Source organism: Poecilia reticulata, chromosome 3 (genome assembly GCF_904066995.2).
Source record: "Poecilia reticulata chromosome 3, P_reticulata-male-v2, whole genome shotgun sequence".
NCBI lineage: Eukaryota > Metazoa > Chordata > Actinopteri > Cyprinodontiformes > Poeciliidae > Poecilia > Poecilia reticulata.
This window is the reverse complement of record NC_088832.1, coordinates 15507726-15526014: the sequence shown is the minus strand read 5'-3', so window position 1 is coordinate 15526014 and position 18289 is coordinate 15507726. Positions and strand designations below refer to the sequence as shown.

The following is an 18289-nucleotide window of genomic DNA, read 5'->3' as shown; positions in this document are numbered from 1 at the left end:
TCAAATAGACAACAAATGTTATATTTCACCATAAGAAGTCATTACCACCCTAATTTTAAGTCAAAACCATACAAATCAGCACCCATCCATTCACAGATCACCAAGGAGGATGTTGAAAAAGTCTGAGACATCCTCTCTAACCTTACATATGTGAGGGTAATAAAAGATCAAGTGAATTCTCAAGTTCAAGCTCCAGTCTGTAAGTGTCAAGTTTGAAACGAGGTGTAAGAAAGAGGTGTAAGGGTAAAAGGTATGAGGTAGTGAGGGGTGACAAGAAGCTAAGAAAGACACTTCAGATTGTCTGAAATGCTTCTCTCTCCAAATACTCACACAAAGAAGGTATAACCCTGACAAACTTACTGGAAAGTGGGAAAATATAACTGAACAAACTACTGACTCGGAAAAAAAAATCCCTAAAGAGTTCAATGGATGTCAATACTTTTGCAAGGCACCATTTCTTTCCAAGCATTTTTTTAACAGTAATATGAATTCAAAGCTAAAATAAAATTACAATATATATATTTTTACAACTGTACACATTTCTCTGTGTAATAGATGTGTTGATATGTTCCCATCAATAAAACAGCCACTACAGCTGTAGATTATTAAACGTGACTCTTCATAAAAGTGATCTTTGTTTTACTTCACACAGCTACGAAGCCAAAAACTGTTTTGCCCCCCTGACACACGCCGGCGATGTCGGTGGCGTCTGCGCATCTGAATCCTCGCGTCGCCTTTGGATGCTAATCATAAAACAAATCTCAAGCTCGGTTACTCGCTTTTAAACTTTGAAATTAAGTGAAAGGATGTGAGATTTGTGAGTGCTTTAACTCACAAATCAAAGCATAAAAAGCAAAAAAAAAAAGAAAAGCATTCTCCTTGAACCTTGGATGTTTAAGCATTCCTCCTACTTCATAAAACCGTGTGTGTGTGTGTGTGTGTGTGTGTGTGTGTGCGTGTGTATGCGTGTGTGTGTGTGTGTGTGTGCATGATGAGGCTGTAAGAGCTGGGTGGCTAAGGAAGATGTCAGATAGCTTCCTACAGAGCGGTCCACACAGTGTCTGTGGCGGTGCGGCTTGAGGGACCGGTCTGTGGGGAGCTGATTGCAGTGGCTCTCATTATGTGACCGCTGGCTGTAATGGAGTGTGACAGCAACGTGCTGTGCTCTGGATCTCTGTCCTTCCAGCCTGCAAAGCCAATTAAACACACTTTGCCCTTCTCTCCCGACTGCCTGGCCCTGCTCTGCTCTCAATCACTCCATCCTTTCGCGCTGCCTTCCCACCGCCACCCCAGTTTCCGTCCCGTCTGACTCCTCCTCCTCCGTCTTTGTGCGAGGCTCTTTCAAAAATCCCCGGCAGCCACATCTCCAAGCTCAAAAATTACTCCGTCTGTAAGAACTCCACTTGCATCTGCCCTTCTCGACCCCCTGCACCCCACAAATCCTTCCTGTGCCAGGTTAAAGCATGTCTCTAAGTGGCTTTGCAGTGAAACACGGCTCCTTTTCGGGGCCGAAGACAGAAGTGGTGGCCTGCAGGGAGGAAAAGCCTCAGATGACAGCTTCTCTCTATGCTACCACACACACATACTAGAAGGGAAAAAAATAAAAATAAAAAGTCGAGGCAGAGAGCTCTACTTGGTTCCTGAAGACCCAGAGCAGTCACAGCCACTTAGGAGGAAAAATGCCCTGTAGCGCCAAAAACACACATACTCCATTTATCACTCCCTCATAGTGCCCTAAAATGTGAGCACACACACCATTCACACAAGCCTAAAGTGTGTGTTTATCACCTGAACTGCTCTCCTGGTTTTTACGTGTCTCAAATGAAAGTCCAGCTTGTGACATGAGTTAAAAGCTTCTCCATCTCTCCTCCTGCAGTGAATTGCTCCGACTGCACAGATCATGTTAGCTGCAACTGTTAGAAGCATGTAATCCCCTTTTTTTCCCCAGAGAGTGTGTGAATGAGCATAATGATAAGGAAGTGTGGCACGGGAAGAGGAAAGACGGTTTGGTACCCGTTTTGAACCAGCCGTCATCAGTAAAAGCCTCTCTGGTCTCCTGAGGTCGGTTCCAGTATTCCTTAAAAACAGACGGACCTCGCACCAGCAACTCGCCCTCTTTCCCCTCAAGGCCCGGACGTACCTGTGAGATATTCAAAACAGAGAAAAGAGAAAGAGAAGAAAAAAAATGTCTGAATGGACCAGAGAGTGGCTTAAACAAGTTTAATAATCTGCCTGAGGCTGTCATATAAACCAACCTCCTTTTCAAGCTAGAGAGTAGTGTTTCTTTTTAGCAGTGCAAGTATTTTTTTTATAATAACTAGCAGTCCAAAAGTCAAGTTACCAGCAAGCTTTCTGATGTTGCTTTGAACAGCTGAAAACAGATTATTAGATGAGCAGACATCACCTTGGATTTAAATAACTCCACCACAGAAAGGAGAACAAATAACAGATGAGCCGTGTGTGAACTTAAATGAAGGCGTCTGTCCTTACATACATTAATATATCTGCAATGACCCCAGGCAGGGAACCTTTACTGCTCATTAAGCTGAGAAGGGTCATGTCTAAATAAGGGTTTGATACATGGAAATAATGTTGTAATATCTTGTAATATTTTAGAGGGATTCAAAAGTACAACTTCTACCAAAGAGCTGGTAGAATATTTATTTAGAAAAAAGAAAAAATGAGAAACTGTCAAATGATTTAATTGGTTGATGCAACCTTAAAAAATAAGAAAAAAGTTGCCTTTACTACTTTTTTTCTGAATAGCTTCGAAATGTTGAAGGACGTTCTAACAAGCTTTCAGTTGAAAATGTATTTTTACAGTGTAATGATTAAAACACATTGTAGTACTCATTAGTTTTATTACTACTTTGTAAATTGGTTTTAAGGTTGTCCGTGCTTTGCTTAGTGAATTTTCATGTGCAACACAAAAGCATTAAAGTCAAATTCGAGTTAGACACATGTAAACCGTGCCTTGTTTTTATTTGCCATAAATATTTTAAAGTTAGAATGATGTGTTATTATGACTTCCTCCTGTCTAGTATATATTATATGTAGAGGCGCTACACATAATCTGAACATATACAGATTCCTGAAAAGCTTTTAAAGTCATGTTAGAATACTTTTTATTTAAAACCTGTCTGTGGATGGATTGCTTCATTATAACTACTCATATTGATTTACCTGAGTCTCTTTGTGATTCCCTACAGCAATCATGGTGTTGGTTGTGTCATTCATGACAAGTCGAACCTCTACATTTGGAAGAGGCAGCCCAACAGCTCCTGTCAACGTTGAAACAAAAAGCATGCAAAAAAAAAAGAATATGATTTTTTTTTCTAAAAAAAAAAAAAAAAACTCAAAAAGGAGAATAAATGACAAAGTGTTCACTGACAACCTTCAGTTAAGCATTTCTCAAGTAGCAGGCAGTCTGCTCCTCCAAGATGACATTAACCTCCATCCTCTGGGCATAACTGGTCACTAAAAGGTTTGCTGAGCTTGTAAAACTGGAAGCAATTCGTCTCAGTCAACACAAGCCGGCTCACTTTGACAGTAATGGGAATTTCTGGGCCATGCCTGATGCAGCTTTTTTTCCCTCTTTAACATCAAGAAAAGCTAAAATAATAGAACAGTTGGGACATTTGTCTTGGGTTGCACTTATTTTCTTCTGCACAAAGCATCTGGCTGCACAGTGCAATTTATTCCTTCAGTCTTAACTACTGCTGAGTGCCTGACAGGCTCTTTCACCGAAGAACAACTGCAAAAACGAGTCCGATTTGACAAGCAAACAAACACAATAACCTGCTGTAAAAACTGTGTACAAATGAAATATTATCTGTTCCCAGATTCACTGACATCGCCTGCATTTTCCAACCTTGCGTGTTTGCAAATGTGACCTTTAAAGTTAAGTAATTATATCAGCGAGTGAACCAGAAAGGTCTCGGAGCTGTTCTCCGTCCGTTTGTCTAGATGAGTGTGTTCGAGCTCATCGCCTTGGGCCGCGACACGATTTCAGAGACAACGGCTCTCCAAATGAAGAGCAGCTCAGGTCCTGATTACAGAATGAGTTTCTCACTTCATATTGATCTAATCAATTCAGGTCCTGAATGAGGGACTGGAGTTGAATGGATCAATACGAGAACCCACTGAGCACAAAAGTAACCAGACCACTTCCAATGGATTACCAGGGTCATTAACAAGTCCGAGTCATGAGGTCAGGCGAACCGAATCTGACAAAGTCTTAGTCCAAACAGCGCTTAAAGCTCGGGAAAAACTGATGTTAAGTTAATTAAGTCCTAAAATGTAAGCTGGTTTAATAATTATTATACATGATGGAGGTCAGACTGTCAACAAATGACATAAACCCAATATTTTTCAGGACGAAGCTTAAACCCTTATATCAGAAACTTATAAATTCAAGCATATTATTTTTTTATTCTTGTTGAGTCTGTTGTTACATGTGGATGTTTGCTCATCGATCTATATGAAGTTTCACATAAACACAAACCGAAGTCTCTGTATTTCACCTGCTGCAATGTCTAAAAATAAGAAAATAGGAGGTCAGATGGTCTGACAGAATAAAGTAGAGATCGACACAGTTGCATCACCGTTTCAGCAACTGGAGAGATGTGCAACAAAACAAGCTGTTTTGTGCAATAGTTTCACTGTCTCCTAACAAATATTTCTACACTTTTGCAGCTGAAGTTGTTCATCGGTGGCAAATGCTGTTCAAAAGTCAAATTACGCTTTTAGAGAATCCTAAATAAAACATTGAAATTAGAAAAATCAAACTGCAAAGATGCTTTGCAATGAAAGGGACCCAAGTTCCCTTTCACTGCAAAGAAAGGGTACTTTAAAAAAAAAAAAGCTAAATAAATGTATAACCTCTTCACTCTCCACAACTGGATCTGTTATCAACTGACACTGGAGTGTCTTTTTTAGTCCTGTTCTGCCCTTTTATTTTTTTACTTTAACAAGATTGAGTTTCTTTTATATATCAGGCAAAAATATATATAACAAAACCACAAGAAAAAATAAACTTTTCTGAAAATAAAAATCTTCCCACTGATTTATGTCTGGCAGACAGTTTGGCCTTAGAGTTTTACTCCACTGCTATTCAACAAACACTAGCAGATAGTGAGACATTGAAGAACTTCCCATCATGGTCTCTTAGATGACAATATGAAAGCAAAACAAATATTAAAAACCAATAGACACACTCACTACATAACCACCATACATAACTACGTTGATCTACAATCTAGTTATGTTTAAAGCAAAGGCTGATGGGGAAGTTTGAAGAGAGATTTTTTCTAACTTCTTCCAGAGTTAGTTGTGCTGAAGAAAAATGTCCATCCTACTCACAAATACTGCTACGCAGAACCACATTTCTTCATCTGCTTCTTCTTCTTGTTATCTTTATATTAGCTGTCATGATTTTCAGCCACCATCCATTACCAAGCTAATGAACATGAGTTTGATGTGAAAATGTGTTATGGAGACTAGAGGACCAAAAAAAAGGGACAGAAAACCAAAATTAGAGCAAAAAAAATGTAAAAAAATAAATAAATAAGAAAGGGGCAGCAGAGTTAGATAATACAGAAGATGGATCGAACGAGTATGAAATAATCCTGCATGCTTACATCTCGACAAGGGAAACATGACCTAGAAAGCACAACTATTGTTAACAGGCTTTAAAACGGCACAAATATGCAGCAAATTTAGGCCAGTCTGATGATTTAAGTACGTGGAAATTAATTTATAAATTTCTGTGAATAAAGTGCATTTTTGTTATGTTTCACATGGTTGGTTGTGTGCATAAAAAAAAGAAAGTAAAGCAGGTGTTAGGATGAGGGAGAGGACGGCTTCGGCTCACTCCTCTTGGAAGAGTGGTTCCTGTGGTCGCTATTGATCTGTTTTAACCTACTTAAAGATGAGACGGGATCACACCCACTGAAACAGGCACAAGCTCACTCCTACACGCACGCACGCACGCACGCACGCACGCACGCACGCACGCACGCACGCACACAACCGAGGCGGCGAAACATCAATACAACCGCAGACTTCTTAAAGACATCCCTAATAATCACCTGAGAGGAATCAAACAGCCTGCTCAGTTTTTGCCAAACAACAAATAAACAAAACAAAACCACAACAAGGGAGCAGACAGAGGATTACCCAATCCACTTGCAAGCTAATTAGCTTTACCTGTACAATAGTTGTTGACTGGGGATGGAGATGGCGAGGAAGGAGAAGAAGAGAGGATGACAGGTGAAGACAGGGGATGAGAGCAAACAACACGAGTCTGACCTCATTTTTAGACCTAGCTTTTATTTGTGAGAGTGAGGGAGGTGAAGTTGGGATTGAGGGATTTTTACCTGACATGACAACAGAGAAAACTGCTCGTGATAAACAAAACACACAAAGCAGAAATGCTCGAGGAAGGATTCTTAAAAATTTAACGATATAGAACAGAGTGGCATGAGACGAACCCGCTTCTGCACGCAAACACAACGTACAACTGGTAGTCTGTGAGACGATGTCTTATTAGGGAGCACCGATCGCATTTTCTCCTTAGGATTAATGTTGTTACGGCTAAAGAATTGATTCCTGAATAGCTGAAATACAGATGGTTTTAGAGAGCGCAGCAGCTGAATGACAACAGTGGTGGTTACATAACAAATCATCACTCATTCAACACTCTTACCTCTACAGAAGCAATTGAAGTTATACATTTATATAGCACTTCTATTGTGATCACACTTTTCTCTGATTTTGCAAAGAGGCTGAACATTTACTGGAATTTTGGAAATATTTCAAATAGAAAACTTTTCTTGGACATAATGTGAACATATGGGATTTAAGTAGGACAAATGTAAACATTTTGGTTTGTCACAGGCAGACATGAATGAAAAACATCCTACTTATTTGGAAGTAAAACTTAATGAGGTTTTATATAATTTCATTTAATGATCAATCATTTCCATGAACATGAATGTTAAGTTAAAGATTCCTCAATACGGGAGCCCATCCATTCAAAGGTTAAACTATCTTACATTATGGTAAAACTCCTTCTCTATAAGCTTTTCTTTTTTTTTTTTTGACTAATTCCCGACTTTTATTTCTAGAAACCTTTAAATTTTCTGAAGACAATTTGTTCAACAGTAAAGACGAAGACATAAACAATCCTCTACACTTTTAATTTTTATGAATGAATTTACAAAACTACAAATGCAAGTATTTGAGGAACTTTGCACGTCTAAAAAAAATGTAATTAAAAGAACAATTTGGACGCAACCGAGCCTCCGTACCTGCGATCCGCGGGCCCTTCAGAGGGTTGGACAGTGCCATGCCGATCTCGGTCATGCCGTAGCGTTCCAGCAGCATGTGTCCTGTGATCTCCTCCCAGCGCTGCAGGGTGGGCAGAGGCAGAGCAGCTGAGCCTGAAACCATCAATCTGATAGAGGGGAAAAAACAGAAACCTCCAAATAAAGCTATCGATTTCTCAGGGGGAAAGACATATAAATTACAGCAGGACAAGGAATAAAATATTGTCAGCAGAAAGGCAATAAAATAAAATGAAATCAGTAGAAACAACACAACCACTAAAAAAAATAAAAAATAACCAAACGGTATGGATGCACTATGGATTTAATAAAAAGAGCCCAAGTCTTAGTACAGAAGCTAATAGCGTGTGCTATACATGTAGCATTAAGAGTAACAGTATACTAGTAATTGTTTCCCCTTTAATCCCAGTGTCTGTCGATGTGCCTGCAGCAGCTGTTTTGATGAAGGCTCATTGAAACAGTTTAAGGAACTTCACAACCCTTAAATTAATTGGAAGCACCAATTAATGACAAAATGTCACCCTTACTGTGCAGTAAATCAACAAAAACTAAATCAGCTCAAGTATGTAAGAAGTTAAAAAAGATGACAAACTTTGACTCAATCTTGGGCGTACCACTGTAATATCTGGACAACAAACCGCTACTTTTTCCACATGCTTTGAATACTGCGATACGGCTAATATACAGCTTTTAACAACAGGTTTGGAAAGACTGGACTGCTGTGTGATGAAGAGGACAGCACAAGCTAACGGGCGAATTTGCCCCGAGATGAAAGTGACATTGAGAGCGACAATAAAAGAGAGCCTAAAGAAGTGTTGTGAGTCTGTTGAGTTCTGATACTGAAGAAAACGACTTTAGTGGTTTTATTAGTCTGATAGGTTACTGTATTATTTTAATAGTCTTTAATAGTCTACAGATTATTCTCTTAAACAACAAACTTCACAATATTGCATATTTCTGTTTACATCACACAGAGTTGGAGAGACATGATTGTCTCCCAAAAAAGATTAGCAAAATACACTAAGATAATTTTTCTATGATGGATGTTGAACCATATTCATTTATAATAGATTTAAAGAAAAAAACTGATTGTAACCCAGTAGCATTCACAAAAACTAAGCCGAAAACAGAGGAAGAGTGTAAAATTGGTGAATAAAACCGATGTTTTGGAAATATATTGAATCTTAAATTCAAGTAAAAATAGGACTTATTTTTGGTGTTTTCCTAAAATAAATGTTTACATATGTAACCCCCCCCCCAAAAAAAAAAACCAGACTGCAAACGGAATATAATACAGAGAAATACAGATCACAAATAACTTTAATTACACTTTTGTAAGTTAACAAAAGTTTTGTAAGTTTTGTAAGTTTGTAAGTTATTTATTCTTTTGCTATGCTGTGCAGACGCCCAGTCTGCACCAGTGAAGATTCAGTCATCTCTGCCTGCTGAAAGCTTGGAGTGGCTGACATGCCTGGGGCAGTCCAACCTTTTTCTGATTAACTACAAAATAACTAATTGACCACTTGAGGGCACTCAGACACTGTGGATGGAACAATGACCTTTCAGTCACTGATAGGCTTACGATCAATTAGCCAGAAAAAAATAAAAACAACATGGCGAGACCACAGAAAAACATAAACGATTTTGTCTTCATGGAGAAGCACAGTACTGACACAGATGAATTATATATATATATATATATATATATATATATATATATATATATATATAAAGAGGAGGCATCATTAGATATGACAGGACTGAATATGACAGGACTGGATCTTTCATTAATTGTCCTCAATTTCTTCAAATTTGGACCGAGATAACAATAATTTTATATTAAACAATGTAAAAACATAAGAAATTGTGCGAAAGCAGCTTTACATTTTCTACAACCTTCCAACTTTTTTTTGGATAATAATCAGTTTTAGACGACCCAAAGATAAGTACCTGATTCTCTCCTTGCAAACCGCTTTGACAAAATCCTTGACATGAGGCTGTGTGAAGTGCTGATCATAGTACTGGATGAGCTTTGAGTAAATAGTTGGCACGGCCATGAACACATTAACCACTGGAGCCTTGAAGCTCAGGAGCATCTCCCACACCTGGGGACACGCAGAGAGAGAACGAGTCAGGCCGAGATAAGGAGAATGCATCGCTGAAAAGGGAGAAAAGGAAAATGATAAGGAAAGGTTAAGAGAGAAGCGGCGACTGCAACAAAGGGGCAATGAAAACTAAATTATAACATCCAGATTTATTCCATTAGTGCTGCAGAAAAAAAATGACATTTTTTTTTCCCCCTTTCATTTGATGTAAATGGCAGAGTAAAGTCCACGGCAGCCTCATATTAAATCTGTCAACACAATGTCAGAAAAAGACAAAAAAAGTCAAGCTTTGTAAAGGTCAGGAGGAGGGAAAACGCCAGCTGCTGAAGGGCAGAGCAGCAACAACGACCAAAACAAAGACCTGCTGCACCGCCACTTTCGACAAATGGGTGAAGTTAAGAATGTCTGCATTTTAACATAAAAAGAAAATCTGTCATAATGCACACTAGAAAACAATAATTTAGACGTTAAAGAATAGACACCTCAAAAATAACCACTTCAGAGAGGCTTTTTATGAGGTATTTGTTGGCTGAAAAGCAGCTTTGTGAATTTTGTCATACCACTAATTGAATTCATAACGATGTTAGAATAATTTACCCATAAATCAACATAGAGTTTAATTATTCTAATCCCTACTTTATCTAATCAGGGTAGTTTCATCGTGATATTTAAGTATCAGAGAACACAATTGTACCAGAAACAAGTATTGATATCTCTTTTTTTTTCTACACTCACAAATATCACAATTTCTTTTCCATGTGAGCCTTGATGGCTGAACGGCGACATGATTTAAACTGGGGTGTAAAAAAAATGCTGAACCACATAATTAACTGTGAAGCTTCACTTTAACATTTCAAATACACCCCACTAAAGGTTTGGCTATCAATTCATCGTCATCACTCATGGCAGTCATTTTATAGCTGTCCACAAAAAAAAATCCCTTTACAACTGTAATGGAGGACTTGCACATTTTCAAATGCCTTTAGAATATGACAAAAATATCACTTTTTCCACGCACGCCCTGAACGTCTGTGAGGACCCGTCAGTGCAGGAGATGGAAGGACAAGATGAAAAACAGCTTCTCTGAAGTTTCTCTCCTTCTGTAGGGAGAAGAATGCTCCTCTTTCACTCCCCTCTCATTTCACTTTACTTATCTTCACTTCTCCTGTGTTCATTCTGCTTTAATTTCCCAAGTGCTTCATCTTCATTCCCCACTACCTTCCCTGACCCCACATCCTTCCCTCATATTTTTTTTTCTCTCTTGCTATCTAACATTCAGTTACCTTCTCTCTACATTTTGTAATTTCTTGCTCCGCTGCCCCTGCAGTCTCTCCCATATACATACCTGGGTATGTACTCACACGGGGAAAAATGCAGACTCTCCTATCATCACTTCCACTTTCAGTGACACCAGATACTCTGTAATGTGCTTCCACTTTTTCCTTCAAATAACCTCATCATTGACTCACCTAGTCTATTATCCATGAAACCTCACCTGAGTGTTTTTTTTTTTTTTTACCTCTAATAAACAACTATAACAAACACATGAAGAATAAGATATTGAGTTGATAACATCATCAGAAGCTGATCTAAAAGCTGGAGAGCATCAAGACTAAACCTGTTGTCATACAGAGAGAAGAGTTATTAACTGAGCGTGCTCTGACCACTCTGGGTGGGGTCTGTCAAGTGCACTGAAGCGCTTCCACCAAGTTCACTCCAGAGGAGAGGGGAAAGTTATTTATGTCTATCAAGGAGCTGGTCTCCACCTAGGGGACGAGATCTACTGAGAACCCAAAGCTGCAGCCTGCATCCTAAACAACTTTGCCTTGTTGGAAGCTCGGCTTTGAACGTGGGAGCCCGACTCAACTCAGTATCAGCTCATCAAAACTTTACCCATTCTAGGACAAGCTGACACAGCTTGGAATAATGTTTTATACTTGCTACTTTTTTTACAATCAGTTAAGCACTTTAGAAATAATCAGTCTTTCTAATTTTCTCGACTGGTCTGAAGACGCAACGTTGCAAGAAGTATTTGTGGAACTGTCGAGATCGGCTTTATGGTATCCCTTTTAATAAAGACTGTCACTGTCTGGCAGGGCAGCAATCAGGATTGTTGTCCGAGGGTCCAGGAGAACAGCAGCAAATTTACCTTCACAAGTGGAGCATTATGGCTTTTGCTGTAGAGTGACACCCTAAAAGCCTTGCATGCAGCCGCCAAAATTCACCTCGCGAAGCCACCGCAGCTCCACACGGTCGGGGGTCACGGCGCCCCCTGGCGTTGGACACCCCAAAGGCTCCAAACCCAGACACCACCCCACATCAGCAACGATGTCGACAAGAGCAAAACCAAAAGCCTCCCATCACCGCCAAGTGAACGATTATAGGAGCAGAAACTTTCTTCAACATCTGTCACATTTGAAATCTAAGTTTAGCCTTTTTTTTTGGACAAAGAAAATCTGAAGTAAAAGCTTTTTTACATTATTATTGTTGACCTGAGACTGACAGGAAGAATATTTACTTAATCTCCCCCCACCCTTTTGTACAAAGAAACTCAAAATATTCATTTTTTTAATCCATAAAACAGCACTTTGTTTATTTTTTGGTGTTAGTAAAAATTTCACAATCTATTTTTATTCTTTGGGAATTAAGGAACCTGCTTGACATTTGCTTCTCCTAAAATCAATGTTTGATCTGAAACCCAGAGCAGTTGAATGTAGAAAATTTCAAATTGTCCAAACTTGAATAGGTCAGACCTTGAATAAAAATTGGAACGTGGCGTTGGCCTGTAAAGGCTTAATGTCTACATCTAGAGAAACTTCTATATTTGGACTCAAACATTTGGTTGTTTTATTTTATGGGTTTTGTGATCAACCAAAGCCATGAACATCAACACATTGAAACTGTCACTCATAGTTAGTAAGACTGGAATAGATGAATATCTGAACGAAAACATTAAAACTCGACAGACTCACCGCAACATATCAATTGTAGTTCAATTTTCTTGCAACAAAAAACCTTATAATGTATTTAAAGACGACCATAAAAAAAACTTTTAATTGGACATTTAAAAATGTACTCTCCAAGTGGCATAACATGTCGAATATTTTGCTGGCTTGCACAGAATGAATGCTGCTCTCTTTAACCTTAATGCACACTGAAACTACACTGCGCGCTGTGATCAGACCTCCAGTCCAGCTCTGAGGGACGGCACACAGAATATAGATTCAGACATATAAACTGGAGTTGAACTACAGAAGGAGTAGCTCAGGCTTTCCAGGCTGAGTGCTCATCAATCATTCATCAAGGTTACTTTGTAAAAAAAAGTCGTTGCTTTTAGGAATGCAATGCACCGACTCCTTATCTCTGCGTCTTCTGGAATTTCTTACATCTCAGCACCTGCTGTGAATATTATAAAAGGTGCTGTTATCCTCAGCCTGTTCTGTGACAGTACATTTGTTTTATTTAATTACAAAATAACACGCAGTGGGATTTTTTTTTTCAAATATAATTATTATTTCTAAGGTAAAATAGACTAAATTGAATAGATCACTCTGCTGCTCAGGTTAGCCTTCAAAGAGCTCACGGCATACAGAAGACTATTGTTCTCATTATCAAAGTACTGGAGCTTCAGGAGGGAATAAAAGTCTTTTTTTCTGTGAAGAAAAACAAAACTAGGCATGCAGGTCTGGTTTTGGTCGGGAGAAATAACTGATATATGCATCAGTGTTTCCATGTTCTTTTTTGGCTATTTCAATAAAGAATTACGCTTGTATTTATCAGAAAAGATGCAAGTAACCTATTTTAAACCAACTCCTACCCACACACACACACACACACATACCTCACCCCTCTTTCAGGGCCAAATAAGCACTATCATCCTTCAATGTCATCTCATCGATTGATCTGCTGCTTAAGCCCCTGCCGTGAGTCGGCATTGGTCACATACAAAGCCACACAGGGCAATTCATCACTGAGCACCGACCGCTTAGTTTGACAGTCAGGAGGAGAGCAGGAGGAGAGGGAAAACGAGGAGATGCTTATAAAGGGGAAGAGGGAGAAGAGATGAAACAAGGACGAGAGAGGGGGGGGGGGGAACGAAAACAGGGAGACTGAAAAATGAAGAGTGAAAAACAAAGAGTGACAGAAAAAGACCTGATATAAACACAGTCGAGAATGCTTAAATGCATAACAGCGCAACAGAGGTAAAGTGTAACTTAAAGACCGCAGCAGAGAGGATCAGACCTTCTGAGGCTGGAATTCAGGAAGCATGACGCAGGTGGCTCCCATCCACAGGGGGCAGAGCAGCTTGTTAACGATCCCGTGAACGTGGTGGAGTGGCAAGGTGTGGAGGATGACGTCGTCTTTAGACCACGCCCACTCAGAAACCAAACACTGGACCTGCGGTGGTAGAAAGGACAGAGAGAAAATCAGCATCTCAAAGCCACAGATATTTAAGAACCCATGTAAGGTGATATATGAAAGAAAATTACGAACAAATGCTTTAATATCAACTAGAAGAGATTAACAGCTTTGATGCATTACTCTCGTTAGTCTTTAAAAAAATCCTAAGAGACCAGTGAGCGTTCAGCATTCATGCATAATAAATTTCATTTACAATATAGAGAGAGAACGCTGAGAAATACTTTCAAGGTACAGCAGATTTCTTTAGTCAACATTTTACTTCAGTGTCTTGTAAATTTGTCCGGTGGTTTTGATCTCTAATCTTTCTAAACTTCTTCTGTAAATGTACCCAAATTTCATCTGCTGTGTGGAGCAACACCAAGTCAAAACCCTGACCTCCAGGAAGGCTCTTGTTGGAGATTAAATTATTATTTAATGTTTGAAACAGTTATTTATTGCAGCGTTATGTGCAAATAGAGCAAAGGCAATAATTAGTGAAGTCAAAACCACTAAAAACGTAACATTCATCTTTTATGTCTCAGAAAGCAAATGACTACGCCATTTTATCCCGGCATGAAGTCACAACACTGTAACAGCAATAAGGACAAAATTATAACCAAGTATTTTCAAAGCAGTGGTCGTAATTTAATCTTTCTTTAACTCGTCTTTCCAGACTGATGAGAACAAAGGTTATTTATTTGTCTTGAACTGAACACGGTCGATCACAATACCATTTCAAATGCAAATCAGCAGATTACAACTGCAGGATATAAAAGCTAATGTGTTCAAGGCTGGGTAAATATTTAATCACTTAATTTAATTTGATCCTTCAGCACCGGGAGCTTTGGAAAATGACAAAGTATTCTTGTTCAGGTGAAGGAAAGAGAGAAAGCAACAGATCTCATGATCAGTTGCTGTGCACCTCTGATATTGGCAGCATATCAGAGGATTTGATAGCAGTGTATTTGAACTGGGAAAGTGAGCTGGTAAAATATCTTCATCTCCTTGTTGCTAGCATAACATTGGTTGTTTTCTACAAGATCTAACTGGAAAACATCGGATATTTAAAGAAACACACTTGTTATATTTCTGGATTTTGAGCAACAGCACAGACGATCGAGATCAAAGCGAAGTATTACACACACTAAAAGGATTGATTTTCAGCAGTTCCTGGTAACATTGACGGCATTTTGTGCAGCGCCTCATGATGAAGTAACATCACGCACCAGGACATTGTCTCAGTGCCTCTTAGTGATTCAAGTAACGTAATTGCAGGTTTTTCAGCCGTCTGCTTTCCATTGCCATCAGGACTGTAGATACAAAAGCCAGGAACACTAAACTTAATATTTCTTAATTCGAATTAATTTTCCAACAGCACCTTCCAAGAATCCTGACAACCTGATGGCCTTCACTTCCAGGAAATCAATCACTCGCTAATTTTTCTGGGACAGTCAGAGACAACCGATGGTCTGCCTCTATTCAGGGTGATTTCATTAAGCAAATAGGCCTGAAAAAATATTCAGACTATTTCTCTGTGGACTCTGAATGGTATAAACACAGAATTCTAATGAGTTTCTGAATGTTTTTTATTAAAAAAGATGTGAGATGTACGTATATAGTTTTACTCTGAATGGAGCAACTTATGCAACTTATAAACTAAGGAGATCTCAGTGTCCCCACCACTGACTTTGCTGCTTAGATAACAATGTTTAGAGCGAAAACTAAACATTGAAAAGGATTAATTTACATTATAAAACCTATTACATAATCCATACTGAAATTACAGTGGATGTAGCATGAGAATCCTGTGATAAACCTCCAGACAAATCAGTAAAACTATTTCTAATCACTGTTTTCAAAGTTGCATGCGTTTCTATTTAGTGTTAGTCCTTAACACCATCAATCTGTATTTAGTAATGTTATTTTTTCATGATATATGTTTTGTTGATGATCTGAAACATTTAAAACTGGTAAAGAGAAAAAGAAAAAAACTTGTGTTTTGACCGCACTGATCTAGATTTTTCCATCTGTCACTCTAGACAGTGATCTACAATTCCAGTCCTCCAGTTCAACAGTTCTGCCACTTTAGGATGCATTCCTGCTCCAATATTCCTAAATCAAATGAATAGTTCATGGCCAAGATCTGCTGACATGCCAAGGAGGTAACTCAGGATTTTGATTCAGGTGTGGGAGCTGAGATAGATCCAAAAGTTGAAAGACAGCGGCACTTAAACACTGGATTTGCTGATTCTTGTAGTAAGAAAGCAAAAATCGTATTTTCTTTTTCATATAAATTTGTTCATTCTTTTACGACACTGTGTTCAATAAAATCAACCTCACACTCAAAACAGATCTGCGATAAATGCAAGTCAATAAAAATAAATAAATAAAAGGTTCATAGGTGACTAGCTACCATTGCTTGGATGCTGCTGTGTGTGTGCAGAACCCCTTTGGGACGGCCCGTGGTGCCACTGGTGTAGACGATCATAGCCGGTCGATCTGCCCAGTCCGTGTTGGCGTTCTCCTCTTCTCTTGAAGGTGTACCAATGTCATCCAAGGTGTCCAGGTCCGATGTAGGAGGGAGGGTTAGACATGGAAGCCCCAGCTTCTGTGCCAGCGGTTCAAGGGTCTCTGCATAAGGATGTGCTGCCACCAGCAGTGAACTCTGGGAATCAGTGATGATGTACTCCAGTTCTGAAACAGGGTGCTTTCGGTAAAGCGGTACCGCCGTGCCGCCACTCATCCAGGCCGCCCACTGTGCCACCACGTAGGAAGCATCATTTGGACACAGGAAGGATATTCGTCTTCCGTCAAGACACCCAAAGCCAGAATTTAATGCTGTGCTGATTCTACTGGCAAGACCTAAGCTGCTGCAGTAAAGCTGCTTGTAGCTGTGGCTCCCACTGCTGTCTACGATTGCAAGTGTCTCCCCAAACCCAGGAGCTCTAGTGAAGACAGGTTTCAGATTTGTCCTTGAGGATGGTGCAGTAGTCCGTCTGTAAGTGCTTTTGTGAACTGGAAATCCCAGTGACCACCATCTTGGATCTAAAGTGTGAATCTTTTTGGAGTAACTTGCTTTCCAGTGAAGAAAAGTCCACCGTAAAGGGTGTTTGGTGAAGGTAAACAGTTCTGACAGCATGTTTAAATATGACCCCCTCAAAACCTACTAGAGTTCGCATGTCAAGACGGCTCCATCCACAGCATTGACCGTCTAATTCTAATCTCAAACATCAACCTGGAAAATAATAAGAAAAAAATATTTTTGTTTAGTTTTAGCAGAATTAAAACATTACTATTTATTCTGGGTTATTACAAGGTTGATTTCTTCAGAGTATTTTATTGTAAAGACAAAAGAGGTATAAAATAAAAACTTGCACATTTGGGGGTGCAAAGCAATAAACATGAACAGATGATCACAAGGAATCACCATGTTTTTGCTCTTTTTACAAATGAATTCAGTGTCACTGTAGATGCAGTGAGGAGCAAATTAACAAAATAAAGCAAGTTTAACCCACAAGGACATGAGTTATTTCTCCTAGTGTGTTCTTGTGCTGCACTAATAGAATGAATGCCATTAAAAAATAACAAATTTATTTATTTTTTGTTTGCTGCAAACCAATTTCCCCTTGGGATGTGAATAAAAAGTTGATGAGTTGAGGATCACTCTTACAGCCGTGGAAGCAAAAACAGCGTTTATCAGGATTTCTCGATCGGTTTTATGATCATGCGGTCGCTATTTAAAGTGACAGTGAGAAAACAGCACAGGAGTTGGTGCTCCTTTAACCTGTCATTACCACAGCAGTACACAGTGCAGTTGACCCTAGCACGTTTTATCTGATCGAAATACGAACGTAAACAATTATGGAGGGCAGAAAAATGTCATTCCGACAGAAAACAAAATCTGAAGATTGCGTAATGATTTCGGAACCCACCTTTGATCACATCTCCTGAGACAAATCGATTATTATTCAATGTTTCACTCTCAACTTACCCCATAGCAAAGTGAAGGACGGTGCAGCGAAAATATGTTGCCGGTAGGAAACAAGCGAACACGGAACCATTAATTTCCAGTGAAAGTAAGTAACACATATTCAGGTATTTAGTGAAAACTAGATAGATAGATAGATAGATAGAGGGAGAGGGGGAGAGAGAGATGGATGGATGGATAGATGGATAGATGAAAGACGGATATAGATAGACTATAGACAACATTAGAAAAGAACATACACAAAATATGCATTAAATTAATCAAGAAATATACCTTGAAAATGAGAACTTCAAGATTTTATTTTAAACATTTTAATTTGAAGATCAGCCTTGCACTGTGTGCTTTTCTCAACAGAGAAATAAACTTTAAACCACTGTTTCAATATATGGTCTGCAGTAATCCGGGTTTAACCTGACATCCTCAAAAATGAAAGATTGATATCAACCTAA

At 39.0% G+C, this 18289-nt stretch overlaps 1 protein-coding gene across 3 annotated transcripts in view; it reads right to left on the bottom strand.

Moving 5' to 3' along the window:
* Nucleotides 1-17910, bottom strand: part of acsf3 (acyl-CoA synthetase family member 3) — a 34350-nt gene extending 16440 nt beyond the window's left edge. The window contains exons 1-8 of one of the 3 annotated variants that reach the window (XM_008405121.2): nt 17844-17910; nt 16266-17087; nt 13694-13849; nt 9297-9451; nt 7311-7456; nt 6208-6225; nt 3184-3281; nt 2014-2140 (exon numbers count right to left, since the gene is read on the bottom strand). In XM_008405121.2, coding sequence (XP_008403343.2) covers nt 2014-2140; nt 3184-3281; nt 6208-6225; nt 7311-7456; nt 9297-9451; nt 13694-13849; nt 16266-16991 — 1426 coding nt within the window. In that variant the 5' untranslated portion in view covers nt 16992-17087; nt 17844-17910. Of the gene's footprint in view, nt 1-2013; nt 2141-3183; nt 3282-6207; nt 6226-7310; nt 7457-9296; nt 9452-13693; nt 13850-16265; nt 17088-17784 lie in introns of all 3 variants that reach the window. The other 2 variants (XM_008405120.2, XM_008405122.2) reach the window with 2 other exon arrangements.
* Nucleotides 17911-18289: the final 379 nt, after the last annotated feature.